This window comes from Equus przewalskii, chromosome 3 (assembly GCF_037783145.1).
Source record: "Equus przewalskii isolate Varuska chromosome 3, EquPr2, whole genome shotgun sequence".
Taxonomy (NCBI): Eukaryota; Metazoa; Chordata; class Mammalia; order Perissodactyla; family Equidae; genus Equus; species Equus przewalskii.
Genome location: NC_091833.1, coordinates 18206893 through 18231060, shown reverse-complemented (window position 1 = coordinate 18231060; position 24168 = coordinate 18206893). Strand labels below are relative to the sequence as shown.

At 45.4% G+C, this 24168-nt stretch overlaps 2 protein-coding genes across 7 annotated transcripts in view; both read right to left on the bottom strand.

Moving 5' to 3' along the window:
* Positions 1 to 12681, bottom strand: part of NFATC3 (nuclear factor of activated T cells 3) — a 127673-nt gene extending 114992 nt beyond the window's left edge. Inside the window, exon 1 of one of the 2 annotated variants that reach the window (XM_070613733.1) lies at positions 12143 to 12681. In XM_070613733.1, coding sequence (XP_070469834.1) covers positions 12143 to 12245 — 103 coding nt within the window. In that variant the 5' untranslated portion in view covers positions 12246 to 12681. The remainder of the gene's footprint in view (positions 1 to 12142) is intronic. The other variant, XM_070613734.1, reaches the window with a different exon arrangement.
* Positions 12682 to 17844: 5163 nt separating this feature from the next.
* Positions 17845 to 24168, bottom strand: part of DUS2 (dihydrouridine synthase 2) — a 35430-nt gene continuing 29106 nt past the window's right edge. For 3 of the 5 annotated variants that reach the window (XM_008518219.2, XM_008518220.2, XM_008518221.2), the window contains 5 exons: positions 22491 to 22612; positions 21050 to 21199; positions 19847 to 19934; positions 18659 to 18732; positions 17845 to 18436 (listed from right to left, as the gene is read on the bottom strand). In XM_008518219.2, coding sequence (XP_008516441.2) covers positions 18199 to 18436; positions 18659 to 18732; positions 19847 to 19934; positions 21050 to 21199; positions 22491 to 22612 — 672 coding nt within the window. In that variant the 3' untranslated portion in view covers positions 17845 to 18198. Of the gene's footprint in view, positions 18437 to 18658; positions 18733 to 19846; positions 19935 to 20844; positions 21200 to 22490; positions 22613 to 24168 lie in introns of all 5 variants that reach the window. The other 2 variants (XR_011538485.1, XM_070613735.1) reach the window with 2 other exon arrangements.

Sequence of the window (24168 nt, the reverse complement as noted above, 5' to 3'; positions counted from 1 at the left end):
GCATTAGTCATTAGGGAAATATACAATAAAACTACATGGAGATACTACTACACACCTATTATAATGGCTAAAATTAAAAAGACTGACCATACCGGGACCAGCCCAGTGGCCGAGTGGTTAAGTTCGTGTGCTCCACTTCGGTGGCCCAGGGTTTCGCCAGTTCAAATCCTGGGCATGGACATGGCACCACTCATCAGCCCATGCTGAGGCGGCCTCCCATATGCCACAAGTAGAGGGACTCAAAACTAAAAAATATATACAACTATGTACCAGAGGGCTTTGGGGAGAAACAGGAAAAAAAATAAAATCTTTTAAAAAAAAGAAAAAGACTGACCCTACCAAATGTTGGTGAAGATGTGAAAATACACATTTCCACTACTAATAGGAATGAAAAATGATAGATCCACCATGGAAAACAGTTTGGCAGTTTCTCAAAAAGTTAAATATATCCCTACTATATGATCCAACCATTCCATGCCTAGGTATTTATCCAAGGATAAAGGAAATATGTGTCTATACAAAGACTTACACATGAATGTTCACAGCAGCTTTATTTGTAATAGCCAAAACTCGGAAACAATTCAAAAGTCTCTCAAGAGGTGAAGGGACAAACGAATTATGGGATATGCATACAATGGAAACTACTCTCTAATAAAAATGAATGACCTACTGATATGTTCATTAACATGGACAAATCTCAAAGTAATAATGCCGCACAAAAAGGAGTATATACTTCATGATTCTATTTATATGTTTTCTATAGTGACTTCAGTGGTTGTCTGGGAAAGGGGGAAAGATGAGTGGGAGGGAATGATTACAAAGGGACACAAGGAAACTTTTGGAGATAATGGATATGTTCACTCTCTTGAATATGGTGAAAGTTTCATAGATATACATATGTCAAAACATATCAAACTTCACACTTTAAATAAGTACAGTTTATTACTGAAAGGGATCAGAATATGCCACCCCAAAACATGCCAATTTGACATAAGGATTATTTGAGCTGAAGGCAACTGAAAAACAGAAAACAAGAAGAACTCTCTGTCCTCTCTCCCTTTCTGCCTAAAAGTAGGGCATAAATTTCCCTGTGTAAAGTGACATAAATTTCCATTTGTAAAGATGGTCCCCTCTCCAGTACCAGGAATAGGAGAACTACTCTTATCCACATAACAAATCTTACTAAACAACTCTTATTTATGAAACATTTCCTAGTCACCTTCCCACAATTTACACCGCAGGCCGCAAGAGCCCAAACTCCCTTTTATGTTGTCTAGTCATTTCTCCACACTTTATCACTCTTAGGTAAAATGGTATATAAACCTCCCAAACATTTCACAGTGCCTGGCAAATTTTACTAAACAGAATCATCCTCTCCCCTCCCCACCTCCAAATCTGCTTCTCCTCCTACCACAATTGACCCAAACTAGAAAAAAACAAATAATCCTAGCCTCTTTCTTCTCCTTACTCAAGTGATACCAGGTCCTATTGATTTCTCTCCCCTAAACCTTTCTCAGCTTTATTTTTACTTTGCCATCTCTTCTCCTCTGCCCTTATCACTTCTCAGATACAACATCTGCCCTGGCCTCCATTCCTTCCTTACTCAATACATTATCCACAGTGTAGCAGAGTGATCTAAGCCACAAATCTGACATTCCTGTCCAGCTTGCAGTCTTCCAATGGCTCCTTGCTGTCTTCAATCTAAAATCCAAACTCCTCAATTCAGCATAATAGACTGTCCTCTAGTCACATCTGGACACTACAGCCTGATCTTAAACCTTTCCAAATTAAAGGACCATGGTCTTTAACTTGTGTCTTTGGGTGTGGTCATCAATGGGCCTGAAATGTATTTCCTACCTTATCTATCTAGGGAATCATCCTACTGGATTCAGCCCAATTGCAACCTCTTCTCCGACTTCTCAAAGTCAAGCTCTTCACCATTTATGCTCTCAGAAGGCCTTCTATGTACCTGTATTATATAAATATTGCTGTATTTATTTACACATCTACTCCAATAAACTGAATCATATTCACACATAATAATAGACAATACATTTTATTAAAAGACTGAATGGTTAGTATATTCACTCAGCTAATGGTCTTGAGGTCCCTTCCGTTGAGTTACTCTAAGATCTCATACAATGTTTCTGTCTGGTATCTACTTTCTCTTCCCAGTGCATATCCTTCTATTTCATCCTTAAACAAACGATAGCATTAAAGACAGAGTGAAATGAAACACTTCTTTAAAAAGCATTTTTAAAATACTTTACTATCCCTACTTCGAAAAATGAGGATTGGCTTAACTAGATGACTCTGTGTTTATGCTTCCATGCCTGCATGACCATCTGATTCCACCTGAACTACACAAGGAACAGCAATTTGTTGCCCCACATATCCCACCCACCAGACACTAAGTCCACTATTCATAGAAACCCAATAGCCATACCTCATTCTCTGTCTTTCTCTGCACTTACATATAAGCTCTCACATCCACCCCAAGAACTTTAACAAAGGAGGAGAAAAGAATTCCTCAATTGCTAGCATACTGCAGATAGTAAATGTAGAGGATTCTTTTGGTTGATTTTCCCAGCCTCTACCCCCAGCATCCATTTTCTCCTCCGTTCCTAACAAATTTCATTCCATGTAACCACTCCTCTCCCATGTGACCATGTGTTTCAGGAGAAGCCAACCACATCCTCAGGCCAAGGGATGGGCCTGGTTGGCTAAGAATAATTCCATCTGTCTTTACCAGTGACTAATTTAGGAAAGGGAATATAATCCAATTTTGGTCAATGAAATGAGAGGTTAAGTTTGCTGTAAGCTTCTGGAAAAGTCCTTCCTCATTCTTAAAAGGAAAAGAGCCATGTGAAGGCAGTGTTTGTGTCTCTTTCCCTCCCCTGCCAAACAACAACCCCAAATATAACTACCTTGCACATGTTTCAACTAGAAAACTTAAAGTATTACTATTTCTCAAATAGCGATCAGAAGATAAAACGTTAACACAAGTTTCAAAACAGTAATCAGTCAACATTTACTAGGTAACATAACAACAGAGCCTTCTTGCCTTTGCTCTGAAAAGTTGTGGTAAAGCTCAGAGACAACTGGGTGTGTGTAAAAAGAAACAGGTAGTAAACAAAGAGAAGTCCAAAAGGCAGTACTGATCTTGGGAGACAAGAATAAGCAGCAGATGGCAAATTGATCAAAATATTAAGGAAAAAAATGTGTGTCAGTGGCTAAGGAAGGTAGAGCAATTTTACTTGGGTTCTAAATTCAACCAAAGAAGTAAATAGTACTCACATATCTTTTGGAACATAGAAAAGCAAAATGGTAACTTAGGGGAAAAAAAAACTGGCCTAACTAGTAATTTAGCATTTTTTAAATTCTGAACTTTTCCCTCATTTAGGTTTAGGGCAATTTTGATGACAAATCTAAAAATGCTTTAAATTTTAAATATGAAGTGCAAAACAGCCTGCAAAGATCACAAATTAGACCCTAATCAGGACAAAATGGGAGGGAGTTACCAAAGAGAAAGGCCAAATCCTCGTTACCTGAAACCTAAAATAATATGATCTCTTGACCTCCAGATCCACAAGGAAGCAAAGAGGCCCAAAAGAGCTAAATTTGGGCCTAGTAACAGTTAGCTGTGGCGGTACCCTCAAGTGATCTGGCGGCATCAATGCTACCATTTAAAAATTTCTAGGGGGCCAGCCCCATGGCCAAGTGGTTAAGTTTGCCTACTCCGCTGCGGTGGCCAAGGGTTTCGCCGGTTCGAATCCTGGGCACAGACACGGCACCGCTCATCAGGCCATGTTGAGGCGGCATCCCACATGCCACAACTAGAAGGACCCACAACTAAAATATACAACTATGTACTGGGGGGCTTTGGGGAGAAGAAGAAGAAGAAGAAAAAAAAAAGATTGCAAGATGTTAGCGCAGGTGCCGATCTTTAAAAAAACAAAAGGAAATTAAGCAACTTATTAGACAAGGACAAAGGACTAGGAGTCAGAGGTCTTGGATCTCTGTTTTGCAACTAACTAGTTAAAAGACCCTGGGCAAGTCAACTTGAACTTCAATTTCCTCTCTTGTAAAATGAAAGGACTGAATTAGCCTGAAATTATTCTGTGCTTTTTAGCAATGTCACACGATCAGCAATAGACATGAATCTAGAACTCAGACCTAGCTCAGGAGTACCTCAAAATAATGTTTCTAAATAGCCTCACAAAAGGGAGAAAGACTATGAAACAACATGCGGATGGCAGAGGCAGTTAAGACAAAGGGGTGGAGGGAAAGGTTTCATGTTGGGACTAAAAAGAAATGAATAAAATTAAAGGTGATGAACTTGATATTAACGTACAGAGTAAGGGATATAAAATAGGTGGAGCACAATGAGGAAGATCAGAGAAGAGGCAGGATATAAACGCAAGGGAGCAGGAATCAAAGATAACCTTAGCTGTGACTTTCAAAACTGAATTTGGGGGGATAAAATACGAAGAGAAAATTACACAAATCCAAACAGGAGGTGACCAACACTTTGACCACAGAGTACAGAGACAGGGGGAGATATAACTCATTTTCAGGAAGTGGAAAAATTTAGTAACCAACTAACCCAATAAAAAGACAGCAATAAGCTAATTTAATTTAAAAAATAATTTTTAAAAAACGTATTAAGGAACTACAGACATGGGAAATATGGCTTGAATAACAAGAACATCTCAATGTCATAACAGTTTTAATATAATCAGAACTATGAAACCATCTCCTAGAGCTGTTTCTCAAACTGAAGGTAGTGATCAATTAATGAGTCGTGACCAACAATTTTTTAATATAATGAAAAAGAAAATGTCAGGATAATGTCAGGGTGGAGTAAAGGTAAATGGCTGTTTTATCTGAAATTTCTATCTCAGTTGTCCATGTATAAACAAGTAGTGTGTGCTAGGTTGAAATATAAAACATATTTCTTACTCTGCATCATGGTCAAAAAGGTTTCAAAACTTTTTATTATGGAAGTTTTCAAAAATAAAGTAGAGAGTAGAGTATAATGAGTCCCCATATAGCTACCATGTAGCTTCAACAATTTCTGAATGTCATTTTTTTCCTGAATGTCATTTTTATTGAACAACCTTTACTGAAAGGAAGTGAAAACTATAAGAACTCTTATGTTGCAATAAAAAATTTAAAAAGCAACATTTAAATAAAACTTTCTATACTTTCCCCAAAGACTTTCCTTATATAAAGGACGAGTTAAAATTTATATTCCTTTAGTATTCAATATGATCTCACAAATGGCAAAATGTAAGATATAAATTTCAGATCTTGTTTGCCAAATCAAATGCCTACTATTTTTGTGAGTTAATCTCTATCAATTATAGTTAATTAAATTAATTTAATTATAATTAATTATATATATTATATAATTAATTATATATAATTATATATATTATATAAATAATTAATTATAATTAAATATAATTAATTTAATAGTAAGATTAAAAATCTAGTCTTAAAATTAAGACCAAGTTCTCTAGTTTCATATGATCATAAATTTAAAAATTCAAGTGAATTGACAATACTTAATAAATAAGAGACTGATGGATACAAGCAACAAGATCAAACATTAAAATTTTTAAAAATAATTTCTAAGCCCTTAACTAAACAATAAATGAATTTTTCTGACCCCATACAGTTACTGAGAAAATATTTTGAAAATTTAAAAATACCTACCCAAAAGCATATCATAAGATCACTTTACTTCCTATTTATGTCCACCACTAATTCATCTCACCACCCCATTGCTAATACTACAAAATCAAAGGAAGAAATATATTTTGTAAATCAGACACATAACAATTTTTATTTGTTAAATCGTTTTCTTGAAAAATTACATGCAACAGCAAATACTATCAACTTCACGATGTTATTTTTTAAAGCGAACATTTTTCCTATCCTAATCTAGCACCTTAAAGAGCTTGAAGAGTTTTTGAATGTCATTTTTAAAACTTCTTATGGAAATTTTAAAATATACACAAAAGTAGAGAGACTACTATAATGAACTCCCATATACCGATCATTTAGCTTCAACAATTTTTGAATGTCATTTCTTTCCTGAATGCCACTTTTACGTAAGTTTTTATTTTAAATCAATATTGAAAAATATTTACATTTAAGTACAACTCACAAACTGTCCACTAAAGTTTTCTAGCCAATGATTATGCTGATGGAAAAAAATGCCTTTAGAAATATTTTTACATGTGATGCAAATCAACATTATTGGAAAAAAGTTACAATTTCAAAGCTCACATAATCCTACCTATTTTCTAATTAAAATAAACAGCAAAGCTTGTGAAAATTTAACACAAAATTAAGAAATAAAAAAATTTATTTTAAGACACTGAAAACAAATTGTAAAATATTAAAACTCTCACCTGCTTCTGTAACATAAGAGTTATCGACACTGTACATTTTGTAAGAAAATGAAGCCCTTGAAGTTACTTCTCCAGTGTACCAAGTATTTTCAAGCTTTCATAGACATGTAGTTCCCTTACACACAAGAATATCAATATGTTAACTAGAAGTGTACCAATGATTAAATTTCACCTATCAATTCAGACAATTCATAGATCACACCACTTAAACCTTACAGGTCCAATTGCTCCTCTCTTCTAAAGTTTACCAAATTCAGGCAAACAGGTGAGAGTCATGAAATATAATTATATAAACATTACCAGAAATGCTGAAATATAGGCAGATCCATGCTATACCTGAGTTAAAATTATGGCTGTCAAAAAAGTTTGCTCCTGCTTATGATTCTCCTAAGCCTCCCTGAACAAACTCACTCCTCTTAAATTCCACTGTTACCTGAACCTCATATGGCATGCCTGGGCAAATTTGATGACTTGGATTTTGTTTTAGAAGCCAGGCTTACTGCCAAGTCTGCTGTGTCTACTCCCCTGTCCCACCAGGACAGCTTTAGACAACACCTCCCTTATTTATGTTACTGCTGTGCGCAGTCAAACTACCGCTTACTATCAAATGAAGCTCAACCTACTCAGGTTTCCATCCTCTCAAGAGTAATGTGATTGACTTCACTGCATTATGGCTTCCTCAACCTCACATCTTATTTAAAATAAAACACCACCATACTGAATCATCAACTACTCAATACTAAGAAGGAAAGCAAAGGACAAGTTACACTTCACAATCAGTAACACAACTTGTTATTTTCTTTTAAAAGATTTCCATTTTAAAATCAGTATTCATATTATTACTTTCTCTGAAGAAAAATTAATTCCACATTTTCTTACCAAAAATGTTCTTACGATCACACTTCATTGAAAAAACAAATACAGAGCAAAACTCCAAAGCAGAACTTGGGATACGCCTTCAATAAAAATACGTATAATTTTAGGCAAAGTTTACTGGTTGCCACAGAAAGGTAAGTCATAATAAGAAGTTGATTCTACAAATTACTCTAAATTAATACCTTAAAGGCTTAAGATACAGGCCTTACTAGACCTCTACAATTTCTTGACCATGTACATAATACTCAAGTTTTAATTTTTATATCCTCTAATAAAACTACTACAGTATTACCTCTGCTAATAGTTTAGAATATATGCCAAAATATCTCTTCTGTATTGGCAAATGGGAAAATCTAAGAAAGCGCAGGCACAGCAATGCTCTTAGAATGATAAAGTTTTAACAAAACAATATGACATTGAAATTTTTTCCTCCATTGTTCCCCACACTCACTAAAACTTTTATTCACCAATCCCCATCACAAAATTCTGCTAATACCCCCAGAAGCATCCTCTACCCCATCAGGAAAAATGTCAAAGAAACAATATATTATTCTTCCAAGTGAAATGGTGAAATGTTTATCACTGACCAATCAGCTAATACATATTTTCACCACATTCAAGTCTAAAGAAAAACCTGACCGATGGTAGGAAACCATACAAGCAACTTCCCTTTTTTCGTACTGATTTAAATATCCAATTATACTTAGTATGGTTAGCAAAACAACCATCTTTCACACTATACTGAGGCAGTAACAACTTAATTCAAGAAAGCAGAAAAACATAATTAAAAGTGAATGAACTTCAGTACTTATATTTAGTAAGATATGAGAAAAAAGGTAAGATTGCAAAGAATAATAGAATTAAGAGGATAAAACAAAAATGTCTAAGACAAATATTCCAAGACATTTAAGTAAGGCTTAAATGACTGGATCTCTCATCTGCCCCTACTCTCTCTCAACGTTTTAGTTTAACATAGGGAAAAGAGTCTAGAAAAGAGGAGGAAGTAAAAAATAACCTATCACAAGTTTGTGTGTGTGTGCATGTGTGGGTTTAAAGAAATGTTAACTACCACCAATCAATGAGCACCACTGGACCAAGGACTGTGCTAAGAGCTTTAAACACATTATCTCATTTAACACAAGCTATAACAAAACTGTTGAGTAAAAATTATCAATAAAAATTGAAAAGTGAGAAAACGAAATTATCTAAAGACAGTAAACTATAAAGAATACATGAATCAGATCTCCAAACACTAAACAAAGCAAAAACACCACAGATTAAAAAGGACAATGATCTAGGAAAGGTTCCTCAACTTTACATATGAAAAAGTTGTGTATTAAAGTGATATCTGACAAATTACACATATCTTATCATAAATTAAATTTCTTACAAAAATACACATTGTATCTAAGATACTTCTCCCCTTTAAAAAAGCAGCCATAGATAAGATACAGGATAGCATACACTTCCCAGTGATTCTCATTCAGGGCTAGAAGGTCAATTATTTAGTAATGAACAAACCCTAAGAATTAAACTTTAAATTTGAAAAGCAAAGATTATGATAACATCAAACTAAACTACAGCTATACACTCAATACACGAAAACAGAGCACCACAAGCTGCCCTTTATAACGGTAAATAATGTTAATAAAATACATTACACATTTAACCAATTTCAAATTCTCCCAAATTTACTATTGAAGTATATCTTCATTTTGAAGCTAGGCATTAAGTAAAAGAAAGTTTAAACAGAATAGTTTGATTAATTTTTAAATGAAAAAATCAAGCTAGCACTGTCCTCATTTTTTTTAAAAAAAAAAGCTAAAGACTCTAGGATCTTAAATTTTCTTTAATGGAAAATTGCTCACATCTCTGTAAGCAATAACCTTAAAAAGTCAATCACAAACCGATCTGATGTTATCAAGTGTTAAATCATCAAATCATCTAATCTGCACTTTATTAAGCTTGCTTAGGACATTCACTAAATTCAGCCCCTTGGCTTGTCCTCAGTCTCCATCCACTAACCCCCTCCTCCAAATATTTTTCAAAAAATCTTCTGTATGGAAATTTAGATGAGATACAAGTACACTCAAAACTTTAGAGAGATGGAAAACCTGAAGCCCAAAATTATCAAGATCTGCTGTCTTATGGAACTGACCAATAAAAGCTAAAGAACTGAAACAAGTCTCATCAACTTCCTCTACCACAAAAAAAAGTGAGCACTGACTCAAAACTTAAGCAGTATGTATTCATTAATCCAACAAATATTAGATGCCTACCATGTTAAAGGCACTGTGCTAGGCACTGATAATACCACTATGAACAAGATATAGACATTATCTGCCCTCATGGAACTTCCATTCCAGTGAGGAAGAGAATCCAAAAACAAGTAAACACACTGATACTGATCTGAATTCTACCAAGCAATTTGTTCTCATGACCGACTTCACTGTATATTATCATTCTAAAAGCATATTAGTTAATCCACTTAGCTCCTTCAAACTACACACTCAAAATTATGCTTATTAAAATGAAAACTAATTTTGTGAACAAAGAATTTTGAAAACTTAGCTTTGAATGTAAAACCTATCTTTCTCAATAGAATTTAAATGTTAGCTCCTAGGTGTTCATAGCAGCACTATCCACAATAGCCAAAAGGTAGAAAAAGCCCATTCATTCACTGGATGAATGGATAAACAAATTGGGGCATATATACAATAGAATATTATTCAGCCATAGAAAGGAACGAAGTAGTACTACTTCACTCTACATTCTACAACGTGAAGGTTGACACAGAAGATCACATATGTATGATTCCATTTCTATGAAATATCCAGAATAGGTAAATCCAGAGACATCTCAGATTAGCGACTGGGCCACCAGGGACTGGGAAGGGGACAGGGAGAACCAGGAGCAACTGCTTATTGGGTTCAGGGTTTCCTTTTGGGGTGATAAAAATGTCCTGGAACTAGATAGAAGTGGTGCTGGCACAACATTGTGAATGCACTAAATGCCACTGAATCATTCACTTTAACATGGTTTATGTCATGTGTATCTCACCTTAATTTAAAAAAAAAAAACGAAATACCCACTAGAATATTTTAAGGTGGACTTTTTGTCACAAATAAACCTGCTCAAGTTTAACTTTGGGAATTTCAATTATAAATCAAGTTTTAAATCTTAACTCCTTCTAGACCCATTTTAATATCAAAATGGCTTTTTGGGTTTCTACGTCAAAAATCATTTCTTAAAAAGCTGTTTTCACAGCTTTTGAATGTTATTCATTATTTTGCATGTATATACACTTCCTACTCATATGATAATACTCCCTTATTATTCATTTTTGGTTAACATATTTATTGATCATATATTTGGTATATAATGTGCTCTAATCAAGTTTGTGCCCAATAAAAGTTTGCTGACATCATCAACTGTTTATCTTCTTTATAATGAAAACACTCATTCAAACGGTTTGTCTTTATTTTGTTAAATCTCAATAATCTAAGTACAATTCAATGCCATTCTCTCCACAAATGCCACTTTTCCCCATTTCTACCCCTATTATAACATGCACCACCATTCAGTCTACCTACTACTATAGTTATTTGGGTTATATGTCCCTCGACCCATTTCCCAAGCGCTGTGAGGGGCCTCAGTCATTGCATCCATCCTAACATTACCAAGTACCTAACAGTACCTCAAAACAATAGGGGCTTAAATGATGTTAGTAGAATTGAAAGAAACGCAGCCAACAAATACCTATTATAAATTATTTACTACGTTGAAAAAGACATCTAACATATAAAGACTAAAAGGATTGATAAGACAAATACTGCCCAGAGAATGCTTATGCCTTACGTTCAGATACGTTTTTCAATGCAATTCTACAGAAGTCTGTTGAACATCAACATGAACATGAAGTAATTCATCTAATATCCAGAAAGAATAAATAGGGATTAGTCTTATCCATCTCCCTTTTGAAGTTCGCCTGCATATGTAATAGGGAAACTCAACTTAATGAACCACAGTATTCCAAACCAGGTCACAGGAGAGCTCTAAGTCCCCAGCCATCCTGTTTCTATTTCCTGATTGGTCTGACCTCCAAGCATTATGGTGCCCAGCCTTCCAAATTCACGATCTCCTTTAAAACATCTTCCGAGGTGAGCTTTTTCTTAAAATAAAAACTGATTTCCAGAACTTCCTAGGAATATTATGAACAAGGTACCCCACTTTTTTTTAATCTTCCGAAACACTTTGCTCAAGAAAAGAAACCCAGTTTTCAGAAAAGTCCCGTTATAGCTACACTTCGAATTAAATGTGGGCCATAAACTTGCCCAAGTGGAAGTTAACACGGTAGCATTACTCTCCTGGCAAAGGAGATTTAAACAGACATGTGAAACGAATTTTAGAGCTCCTACACTTCAAGAATGAGCATCTTCCAAATAAAGATTTTTAAAAACCACCTAGAATAGATGAAAAACGAAGTGCGCTTACGCTTCACGGGGATAACAACATTCTCTCCGCACCACGCTGGCAAAGCAGCGACAATCAGACGCCACCTGGGCAGCGGCCCCGACCCTCGGCCTCCAAACCCCCAGCGTCCACTGGCCACAGGCGTCCCGCAGTCGAGTTCCCCACTAGTTCGCTCCCAGGCAAGCCCGCGGCCACTTTCACGTCGCTGCGACCCACACGCCTCCTCAGCGATTTAAATCCGCTCTACACTCACCACACGCAAACACACACGGTGTTACGACTCGGACAACCAAGGGACCAGTGAGGGGGCGAGCTCGTACGAGCTAGGAGAGGAGCGGACGCTCCTCGGTCCCGCCCGGCCCGGCACCCACCTGCAGGCCGCGAGCCCGGGGGCGGCGGCGCCGGCACCCCGTCCTCGCCAAAGACGAGTTTGAAGTCGAGCTCGTCGTGGGCGCCACAGTTTGCAGTAGTCATCGGCGTGGCCCAGGGTGCTGCGGCTCCTCCTCAGGCGGCGGCGGCGGCGGCGGCGGCGGCGGCGGCGGCGGCGGCGGCGGCTCCTCAGCGCCGCTTCATGCCGGGCCGCGCCGGCCAGGAGGTCGCGGCTCCGCGGCAAACTTTCCGGGCGGGGACCGCGACGCTGAGCGTTCCGTTCCGAACTCGAGAGGTGGCCGCGCGCCGAAATGCAGCAGGAGTCACCGCCACAGCCAGTCGCTGGTGCCTAAGCCGCCACCGTCGCCTTAGCCGATATTCCCCGCCCCCGAACAGCCGCCGGCGCCGGCGCGCTCCCGCGCCGTGCTGCGCGCCCGACCCCGCCCCCTACCGCGCGCCCATCGGACTGTGCAGCCCAAAGGCCACTGGCGCCTCGGGCGGCCGGCCTACCGCGTGACTCCCTCTCCCGGAGGAGGAAGTCACGTGAACGTAGAGAGCTGGATAGCCCCGCTACCTCTTGGGAGTTGTAGTTCGGTCTCTATCCCTCCCTCACCTCCTTCTAAGCCAGGCCCGGGATGTGGGGCCGATAGCCCTCTCTAATTGGATTGGGGAGCCCACCACCCGCCAATTGGAGAAAATCCCTTTCCTTATTGGGCGGACCTCACGTCGAGGAAGGGGCTACAGAGCTCTGGGGTTATGGGTTCGGTAACGGGCGACTGAAGTGTTACTCTCGATGGCTGGCTACGGAGAAGGTGTCAGGGCCCCGGAGGGTTACGTGGACGCCACTCACATCCTAATCCCCCTACCCCAAACCTAATGGCGGAGTCTCGAGGGGGCGGGCACCGGATCGAGCCTCCAGCTAGGTTGGGGCGGAGTCGGAGACCTGGGTTGCGTGACATGTCCCGAGTCTGAGCTCCGGGTCGCTGCAGACCCACCCCTGTGGGGCGGGGCCCGCGCTTGGCTGGCTGCGCCTTTGTCTGCCCCCAGGAGACGGCCTGGCAGCTGCTCCCTCGAGGAGTACCGGCACATTCGAAGCCTCGGCAAAGCGCGACAGGCAGGGTCTGTCCCCTGCTGGAAGTCGGGCAGACTGAATCAGAAAGCCCGTTGTGAACTCGCGCCACTCACGGCCTCTGTGACCTCTGCATCCAAATGCACATCCATGAAAGTGGGAGGGATTATGCTACCTAAACAGTGGCTGTTAGTGGGGAGGAAGTGACACTGTGTCTGAAGAACCGTTTTTCGCTCTCGGCCACTCCCCAGCGGGCCTGTCGTTCCCCGAGAGGACCCAAGATGCCTCCTCCTGGGGTCTGGGGTGAAGGCCATGCCCGGGGACGCTGAGCCTGGCTTGTTTACTTAGGGCTCCTCCAAGGCGAGGAGTGGACCAGGAGCTGGGAGAGGCAGCGGTGAGGGACTTCCCTAGCTCCAGGCCCCGCAGGGCATAGCATCCCTAGAAGCCCGTTGCTGGAGAAACCCAGGGCGCTATGTCTCAGAGGCTGGGGTGCAGGTGCAAGGGCCCAGGCACATCCCACAACCGCCCACAAAAAGCTCCTGGGAGAAGAGGGCAAGGTGGAGTGGGTTGCAGAGTCAACATATGGACTGATAACCTGAGCTACTAGGGAGCGCTATGGAGAGCCCAACTAGACCTTGGGTCAGGAGGACAGGAAATGTCCAGAGTAAGTGAGATGTTCATCTTGGATCGGTTCATCCCCTAAGTCAGAAAACTTTTCCTGCCTTGTGCTCTGTCCCCATACCTGTGCTGGACCTTGGGTCGCAGAGATAAATTAGCCTCCCTTCAGCAGTGGGGAAGAGGAAGCCAACAAATCTATAATCACTGTACAGAGAGACTAGGGCTGTGCCAGGAGCTCAGAGAAGGTTCATAATCCCCTGGCTGCAGGACCTCCAAGGGTTAAATAGGAATTAGAAAGATGGGCAAAAGATAAGGAAGATGGTTCCTGGCAGAGAACAAACTTCCAAAGACTTGGAGACCAGAAAGTACATGCAGCGAGCAGAAGACAAAGGTAAGGCAGGATGAATGGGCAGAGTGCTGCAGGCCACTGCAAGGTATCTGGACTTCATCCTGAGGGCAGTAGGGAGCCATGGAAGGGTTTAAAGCAGGGGACTTCCATGTTCAGAATTCTGGATGAATCACTGGATTGGATTGGGGGAGGGTGAGGTTAGAGACAGGAGAAGATAACTGTCATCAAGGAGTGAGAGCAAATGGCATCAGATGCGTGGAATATCCACCCAATAAGCTATCCTACCATCAAAGGATCTCCAGCCTTGAGTGCCTTAGTGTGGAACTCATAGCTCAAACACCACACTAACTTTGCAGTTTTATGGCCTAGGTAGATGGCTAGCCCTCCAATTAGTACCACATGTAACATGACCCTGGTATAGTGAAAGGCCCCAGAAGCTTGGCCAGCTCACCTCCCACTCTCCATAAAACTTAATGCAGGATGTGTCCCCCTGCCCCTACATACACATACTTCCAAGGTTATCATCTGGATCGATAAAATGGACCTTTATCTAGCCCCTGTGCTCTCCAGGCATAACTTGATCTGAACCAGGAGCTCAGCCAGCCAGCCAGCCAGGCCAGGGAGAAGGCAGGGAGAACCTGGGCCTGTCAGCCCCACCACTGGGAAGGGACCATAGAAGCTGCAGATGGGTTGAAAAATTCAACCATTCATCAAATGCTCAGTGATGCATCTGTGTTCTCAGCCACTGTGCACCTGGAGAACACTTAGAAGGGGCCATACCTTGGGGAAGGTTTCTGGTCTGGAGAAAACAAAACCCTAACCTGGAGTGATGAGGGCTGGGACAGGGGTAGGCACCAACTGCAGGAAGAGTGTCACCACCTTTGTAAGAAAGGCAGCAATGGCTGGAGCTCTGCAGGCTGTGACAGGGTGCACACCAATACAAAAACTTTCTCCACTCCTTTTTCTCAGCTAGGGCCAGGACCTCCTCCATGAACTCTTCCTCAGGCCAGCTCCAAAGCTCTCTTAGATGGCAGGAGGCCATCTGACCTGCCTCCAGCCTTCTGAGAGCCCTGTGAAACCAGGAGGCCCAGGGGACCAGTGTAGTAGTCAGAACCCCAGACTGGGCCAGGTTGGTGGACAAGGACTGTGTGAGTCCCTGTACACCCCTGCTCCCTCCTGCAAGAATGCCAGCTAAGCCTGAGATTTAGGGAAAGCCATCTTTTTCAACAGCTGCCACAAGCCTGGCCCTGAGACGCCACTGTTGACCACTCTCCAGTGGCCTCTGAGCCATAGGATGGTATAACTTAGCCCCGTCCAGCCCTCCTTGTTCCACAGTAGTGGAAATAGGAGCCTTGGAGGAAAGAGTTTAGAACAGCTCTTCCTCTCCATGCCACACACTGCGCCCCTAACAAGCTCTTATTTGATTCTTCTTCTGTGCCTGTTCCCCACCCCCATGCCAAGGCTGGCCATAGGGGACACAAGGACTGCCCTTGAGCAGCTCCCATTCTGAGCAGAGGCAATAAGACCAGCCAAGTATAATCAAAGAAAGTTAGTTGCTGAAGTCAGCAAAGGGTGCTGAGAAGACAGGGTCAGCACTTTGTCCTCAAATGCTAGGCTGAGGAGTTTGGACTTGATCCAGAGGCAGTGGAGAGCCATGGAAGAGTCCTGAGCAGGAGTGACACCTGGAAGGAACTAAATAAGCAGGACTGTAGGGGTAAGAGATTCCCCATTCATCTTTGCACACAGTCTGGTCTTCTTGCTGTGGCCTTCAGAAGACCTGCCACCTTCTGAACCAGCCTTACTCACCCCTTCCTCTCGTGCTCATAACAAAGCATTTGTCCCAAAAAATGTGATGAGCTAAGAGAAAGTCCTCAATTAAAGTGACTGGAATGGATGGATAAGTGTTGTGGCCACTAGCGTAAGTGGCCTTAGTTTAAGGTGGGCATGGTGAGAACAGCAGGTGGAGCTTTCAGACCTGACTGAGCCCTTCCAGTCAGTCCCAGGTCTTAGGCAGGCAGGTGACTCTGAGACCAGGGTAGGCATCACTGAGGTAGGCTAAAGTGGGACCATTTGAGGAACCAACATATTCAACCAGGACCTCTGCCAGATATCCCCAGTGATGGAACACACACTAGCCCCTCTCCCCCTGTTCACCTGTGAATGGCCCTCTTCCCACTGCTTTTCCTGGGCCCTATCTTAGCAGCTGACCTCTACTCCTGCCTTTCCTTCCCCATAGTCCAGAAACGAACCTGACCCTGCCACAGAAGTGGCTTCTCCAGGGAAACCACACTGGTGGGACAAGAGGCCTGAGGACAGAGCCCAACCCCACTGGGGAAGTGGATCTTAAGATTCGGTACCTGGCCTACACAGAGTCCTCCCACAAGGTCTGACTGGCTCAGGATGCCTGGGGGTCCACTGGGGCCTCTCTGTCTGCCCTGTTCCAGTAGGGGTGTAAGGAAAGGCAAAAGGCGGCATTTTCTCTGAGACAGTTTTTGTAAAAAAAAAAAAAAAGTTAGAAATAAATTGTGCCTGAAGTTTGATGGCTGAGACTGAACCAAGCCTCAGTCTCTCTCCTGAGTGGGGCCCATTTTCTGGGAGCACTGGTCTGGGAAGTGAGTTAGACCAGCCTCAGCATGGAGTGACCCCATTAGCCACACAGTACCCTACCACGGGCCTAGCCTATTTATTCTCCAGGCAGCCTCAAGCAGGCAGAGAACAGCTGATCCCACTCTCAGAGCAGGGCCCTTGGGCCAGAGAAGACTAGAAGTGACTTGCCCAAGGTCAGAGAGCGATGGGTTCTGGGAGGCCACTGATAGTGCTGTATCCTTATCTGCATACAGTAAGAAGAGCAAGTGTAGGTGCAGAGAGGGGCCACTCTGGGACTGAGACAGAGGCTTCACCTGCCCAACCCTCGACTCAGGCCAGCAGAGCCAGGAGTTAGTGGTTGGCACAGGAGCCTGACCCTGGGGAGATGAGAGGAACATGGCCTTGGCCCAGAGGGGAATTCCTCCTCCCTGTAGAGCTTGGAAAAGGGGAGAAGCAACATGTTTACAGCCAAGGAAGCAGGGGCGGTGCTGGGCAGGGACCTTTGGTCAAAATGCCCCTCCCAGTAAGCGGGGGAGGCCCCACAAGATGTGGTAGCCGTTTGTTTGCTTCTCACTGCCAGGAGGAAATTAAAGAGAATCTGCCACTTCCTTCCGGCCCAAACGGGAGGAGGTGGGGGGGGGGAGGTGGTGGGGGGACGCCGGCAGTAGTGGTGTGGGAGAGCAATCACAAGGGCCCCAAGTTGCTGCCATCAGCAGTTTCCAATGTCCTCTGCCCAGAGCAGGCATATTATAGATCTGAGCTCCAGCCAGCTGGGGGTCAGACCCAGTACCCTCTACTCACCTGAGCTGGTCCCTTACTGGGACACCAGATACCCTAATTGTTCCCCCAGATTCCATATTCCCTCTCATCAGGAAAGCCAAATGATGGCCAGTGCTTCAGGTTTACCATCAGTAGAATGGGCTTCTTGGGCCTTCCTGGCTCAGCCCAAGTCCAGTGAGCATTAAGGTGATACCCGGTCCACCACCTCCACCCAGACCCGTAACAATGGGTAGGAGATATGCTTTAGGAAGCTCCAGCTCTACATAGAGGGTGGGAGTAGAATAATTACGCCAGGACATCAGTCCGTATGTGAAGATACCCAAGGCTGAAGCAGCCAGCCATGGGTAAGGGTGGAGGGTGTCTTTATTGCACTGTACCCAATGTCAGGTTGGGGAGGTGCCGCCTGAAAAGCTCATGTTTTCAAAGAAAATACTGAGGTCGCTGGGCACTTGACCTTGCTACTCAGACCCACCAAGCGAGATGGGCATTCTTTGTACCCCTTGGCCCAGTCTCCAGGCTGATGGCCCAGGCCAAGACTTCTTAACTGCTGCCAGGCAGAGGCAGCAAACTGTTCAATGGCATCTGGTTCATGCTCTGTACCCATAGTCATCTGAGGGCCAGGCTCGTGAAGGGGGTGACCAGAGTAGGGACAGTGGTCACCAGCCTTCCAGAGGGCTGTCTTTACCACTTCCCAAGGCTACAAATGGCTTCTTGCACAGCTCCCCAGGCATTGCTGACTCCTGAACTCTGGGGCCCTCGGGGTCTTGGTCAGGGGCCTCCCGCTTGCGCTTGTGCAAGGAGGGGCTCTCCTCACCCAGTCGACCCTCAGGAAGGCCCTGGCTCCGCAGACAGACGATGGCCGCAGCCTGCTCCGCCAGTTTCTTGGACTTGTCCCTGGGCAGATGAGGCATGGGGCAATAAGGCAGATAGACAGGACTAGAGGCTGGGAGGCCTGACTCTACACACCCTTGGCAGAGATTCTGACAAAACTGAGGAAGGGGTCATCGCCCAGGGATGCTACTGCCCAGGTATACCATCCCTCCAACTTCCCAGGCCAATGCTAGGATCAGGACCCCCCCCACCCCAAGCCTCATGTCCACGGATGAGGACACTCACCACAAAGTAGACTGGTACTTTTGCTCAGCAACAGTGACAACAGAACAGAAAAGGCGATCCAGGGGGCGTTGAACCTGGTGCAGAGAGCGCAAAGGAAATACGGATGACTGCACAAGGGCAAGAGGAATGAGGCCTACCTGCCAGGGTCATACCGAAGGCAGATAAAAGGAAGTACTTCCCAACTAACTCAAATGAAGGCTACTTGTAACATATGCTCCTTTTCCAGCAGAAGCGCCTGGTTGCATCTTCCAGGAAAGAAAGGCAGATACACAGAGAATGACATCCCAATGTGTCAGGAGTTTTGTCATGGACATAAGCAAAGGGCCATCAGAGCCCTTAGCTGCGCGTGACTATGGAGCCTCCTCCTACTGACATCTGGATGGGTCAGGTCCCCTTAAATGAGGAGTTCACCAGATGGCAAAGGGTTGAGAGGAGACAGGGACTGGGGTAAAGAAAGTACACCTGGCAGAGTGACCAGGTGACGTGGCTGGACAGAAAGCTGAGTGGATGAGACATGAAGCAGAAAGGCATGCAGGGGGTCAGACTGAGGCACTAGGGCTTGATCCCAAAGGCACTGAGGAGCTAATTAGGACTTGAGCAAGGGAGGTAGAGGTCAGATTCATTTTGGAAATGTCAGTCTGACGGAGGGGGACACAAGGCCCAGAAGGTACAAGCGTGGAGGTCAGAAGGCCAGTCCAGAAAAGACACAGCAACCTAAACAAGGCATAGCCATGGGGATCAAAGGAGGTCAAGCAAGACTATCTCAAAGTTTCCACCGAGGGGCCCCATGTCTGGGGCCCAATTCTGTGCCCCATTGGCTGAGGCCTGGTCCAAAAACATGTTTTCTAACTTTTAGGTTTGAACATCCTTCCTAAGCCAATTGGCCCTTTCCAGAGAAGTCTTCCCTGCCTAAGCAATGATGCTGGCAGGGACTGGCCCAAGAAGCTCCTTACTTAGGTCTCTAGTTTAGTTTTATGAAAGTGGCCAGATTTAGACAATAGGTCCATTATCAAAGAGAAGGGTCTATCAGCAACTGGCCTGGCCACTAGCAACTGCTGCATGCCCACAGAGGGCAAAGCCAGGCTCCAGCCAAGCAGTCTGGAGTTCAGGGTACAAACTGTGGGTGTGCTGGGGGTGACAGCACCAGCTATGGGAGTGCTCTAGGGCAGGCCACAGCCAGGAACTCACCGTTTCATATACAGGCTGTGCCAACTTCTCCCTCCGGCACCACTCCAGCAGGCACATCTTGGGAGTGACCTGGGGTGAGTATGCTCTTCTGGGGAAAGAAAGGGTAGGAGTCAGGGCCCACCCACCAGCATAGGTAGGAGCTGTAGGAACTCAGACATCAGGCTGTTGCCTTAAGACTCCTGTATCTATTCCCCTGAGCTCCCATTTCTGTCCTACCAGTAGCTTTGGGCCTGAGTTCTACGTAAAGGGAAAATGGGCTTCAGCAAGCTTGGGGAATTAGGGCACAATGTGAACTCCAGCACTCCGAGCTCCAGCCTGGGCCTGGAAAATAGCCTTCAACAGCCAAGAAGGAAGGTCCAGTTTTCCTCTCAAGACAAGATCAGAAGGGAGTGAGTCAGGGTCGGGAACATAGGTAGCCATACAATGGTCTCAGGGATCTAGCTGAGTGCCCACTCTGATTATGTCTGCCAAGTGTTAGGATGATTTGCTGCTGCCTTGGACACAGTGGACTCTGGTTTCAGAGTCAGCCTGTGACAGGGTTACAAGGTGGGAGGCACCATGTTCCAACTTCCCACCAGAAGCTCTCAACAGCTGTGCCCATACTGCTCCTAAGCCCTTGCCAGACAAGACTGGCTCCTGGTCTGGGCCTGGGGCCCTGAGAAAGGCTCAGATTCCAGATGGCAGGGGACAAGGATGAGGGCCCCATTCAAAGTTGAGTCATAGTCTGAGGCAATAATCAGCCTGAGGCTACTTCTACCTAGAGAGGGCACCAAAGGGCTGGTGAGGGGCAGTGGGTGTGGGCACGGGTTGCACAGACAGATGAGGGCTAGAGTTCCGCTGCTATTGGGGAGCTCCTTGTAGGCAGCTAGTTGCTCAGGGCCAGGGAAAAAGCACAGCCTTTCAGGAACAGAAGGAGACAAATCTCCCGACCCCAAGTTGTGGGAGGGAATGGGTCAGGAAAAAGGTGGAGTTTAGTCACCCTTGGGAAACATGCTCACCCCTAACAGTGCTGCCTGGGCTTTCAGGCACTGTCTCCTCCAAAGTGCCTCTTTTGACTGCTGAAAATCACGAACAAGTGCCCAAACCAAGGAGACTTGTGGTCCCTAAGTTTGGCATTAACCATGTACAGCAGCCAGCTTGCTGGCCCAGTCAGACCCAAGGGCACTGGTCCTGGACGAAGCTCAGGCGAAGCTGGAGACCTACCGGTCAAACTTCACAGCCATTTTAATGATACCAGAGGTGTCTTCAGCTGGCTCCTCCACCGCCTCTGGGGTCCTGGCCAAGAGCTCGGCCCTCCGGGTATCCAGCTCTCGTGCGGTCTCCTCGTAGAAGGCACCAAGGCCAAAGGCCTCACTATGGAGGGACAAGCAGAGCAGAGCAAGCCCCTTAGTAGAGCCATGCATTAGTAGAACTACTGCAAGAGCTCAGGGCCCCAACACTGAGAAATACCCTCCAACATACACCAAAACATCACCAGGACCTGGCCATCAGAAGGTGCTTCTGACCCGCCCCCGGGATCAGCCTGTACTGGTAGATGGAGAGTGAATGTAAGCCGCTGAGGGTGGACAGTGGATGGCAGGCTGGGCTGGGTGGAAAAGGTTCTAAAGGTCACCTCCACCAACTGAGCCCAGCCTCTCTTCTGAGGATGAGTACACAGGCAGGTGTCCCCAGGCAGCAGTGAGTGAGCTGACCGACACTGATCAAGTGCCAGAGATATACACAGCCTCATCCTCGTGTGGGCTCACGGGAGGAAGAGACAGAGGCCCAACCATTGAGTAGTTCCCCACTTCCTGCCCTGGCCACAAGCAGTTAGGCCTAGCCTAAATTGAGGTACTACCCAGAACTAGAGTTATACTCTTGTGAGCTCTCAAGACACCTGGGCAAGCTGGTTAAGCTATGTGGAGTAGGGACAGAACCAACACCCAAGCCCAGGGTGGGGAGGAAGGTTCTGGCAAAGCTTTTCCCTTCTAGGAAGCATCTTGAGAGCTGGAGGACATTCACGAAGATGGATGCCTGGGGGCGAGAGTGGTTCAGAAAGGCTTCTTCGGAGAAGGGAGCCAACATGAGGGGGAGAGAGCATTCAGGTAGAAGACCCACTACGAGTACAGATGTGGAGGTGGGAAAAAGGATGGGTAAATAGGGAGCTATGGGAACAGACACTAGGCCAGGTTGTGAGGGGCCCCAAATGTCAACTGCCTGAGTTGGAGCTGTACCAGATCTAGAGGACCAAGGGGTGGCCTCTCAACTGCAGAGTGATGAAGTGTGGGCACAGGCTCAGGTCAGGGGCTCCATTCTACAACCCCAATTCTTCTGACCATCAGATCTTGGTGGCCTAGCATATGACAGATCTGTTACTGGGAAAGCTCTTTCTTCCCTAGGAATTCCCAAGCCTAGCCCTCACATTCCTCCACCCTACCAGTGCCCCAATTCCTGAAATTTTGCTGCTGAGATCAGTCCAGGGATGGAAAGTTCCAAAGCTTTGAAAGTATCCCCTTCTGTGAGGCAAAGCTGTACCATCTCCCCACTCTTGCACATCCGCCTCCAGAAGTTGTGTCCCTGGTACCCTGGGGAAGTCAGCTTAGGGCTCAGGGTCAAGCCTGGGCAATGTCTGCAGGACAGATGGACAGCCCATTGCCCCTCTCACCAAATTTCCTGGGAAGACTGGGCGGCATGGAGCAACTTTCCCTGGGGCGACTCCAGCTGTTCTCGTAGCATCTGGCACAAGCAGTACTTAGTGTTGGTGTAGTGGTTGTCATACTGTACGGCCTGAGAGAAGAACCAGCATGAGCCTACTTGCTGCCCAGGCAGGCTCTGAGGCCTGAGCTATGCTCTGGTGGCAGGGAAAAGGGCTACAAGGGGACACCAGAGGTATGCTTGCAGCCAAGGCAGCATAACCCCATAAGAAGAGCCACCTCCATCCTGGCCATCTACTCCTCCCCTTAGTGGTGGAAAGCTTGAGCGTCACACCTGAGGCCCAGGGTCGGAAGCACACTCTACTGGACAACCTGACCAAGGTCCAGATGTACAGGGAGCCCCTCCTGCTTCAGCCACCATAGGCTACTACAGAGAACCTGCTGCCAAGCATCTTCCAGGGTAGGGAGGGGGAACAAGCCAAATTCTGGTGTGGCAGGACCAGCCAGGACAGGGGTGACATTCTTCTATTCGTTATAACCACCATGGGTACCTTCCCTTCCCATATCTTTAATAGCCTGTCTCCAATTTCCCCCACATGGGTGAAGCACAGCACCATCTACCAAGCACTTGTCACTTCATTGAGCTATACAAGCGTGAGATGCAGCTGTCACCACTACTCCACAGACTGGGAAAAGTAGGCTCAGGGAGGCAAGATGACTGCTCAGGGATACCCAGCAGAAGCCCGCCTGGCTGGGACAGGCAGGAGAACAGTGGGTGAAGGGTAACCCAGCCCTCCAGAACCCCCTCCCACCCCTCACCCCCTACACTCTTCTAATATCTCCACCTAGGCCTATGTCTTAAGTGCCTGGGAAGGTGCCATGGCATGCTCAGGACAAAACAGGGAGATGTGGGTAAGCCCCGGCCGGCGGCAAGACCTTGATTCAGCTTTTTGAGACAAAAGACAACTGGCTGGACCAGAAACAGCCCTGCCTATGCTTGAAAGCTGCTCCCTTTTTCTGGGACAACACACCCTCTTGAGGAGCTGCCAAGGGACGGGCTGAGCAGGAATGATAACATCACCTTTCACCCAGTGAGCAAGCTCAGCACTATTGAACATATCTTCTCTGCCAAAGACTTGCCAGTTGGCCAGAAAAGGTAGACAGCTGACCTGGGTTAAGGCAAACCCACTTGCCTCTGGCCAAACCAGGCCACTGGAAAACTGGGTGGTCACCAACTTGCCCAACAGGACACCTGGAACCAAGGGAAGGAGGGCTGCAGCATTGAGCAAGGGAGGTGGTAGGACAGAGACTGTCCAGCTCTGGACACAGGCCTCAGGGCTTCCTACCACCCCTAGCTTACATAGCCCTGGGGATACCCACATGCCATGGCAGCCACAACTTCCCAGGTATAGCCACAGCTTGAAGAGGGTATAGGCCGTTGGAGGATCTAAGAAGCTCCCGACCCTCCCAGGAGGGTGTGAGCCCCAGGATTGAAGAGGAGGGTAGGAGTCTGCTCTAGGTGAGGGCCATACCCTCTGCTCAGGCCCAACTCAAGGAAGAATCTGAGGACCACTCACTGTCTCTGCCTGTAGCATGCATGGCGATCACAGAGTCCCACAGAGTTCTAGGGTTATAACAAAGGGACAGGGCAGGTGAACTTGCCAAAAAAATTCCTTTTTAGGGAAATAC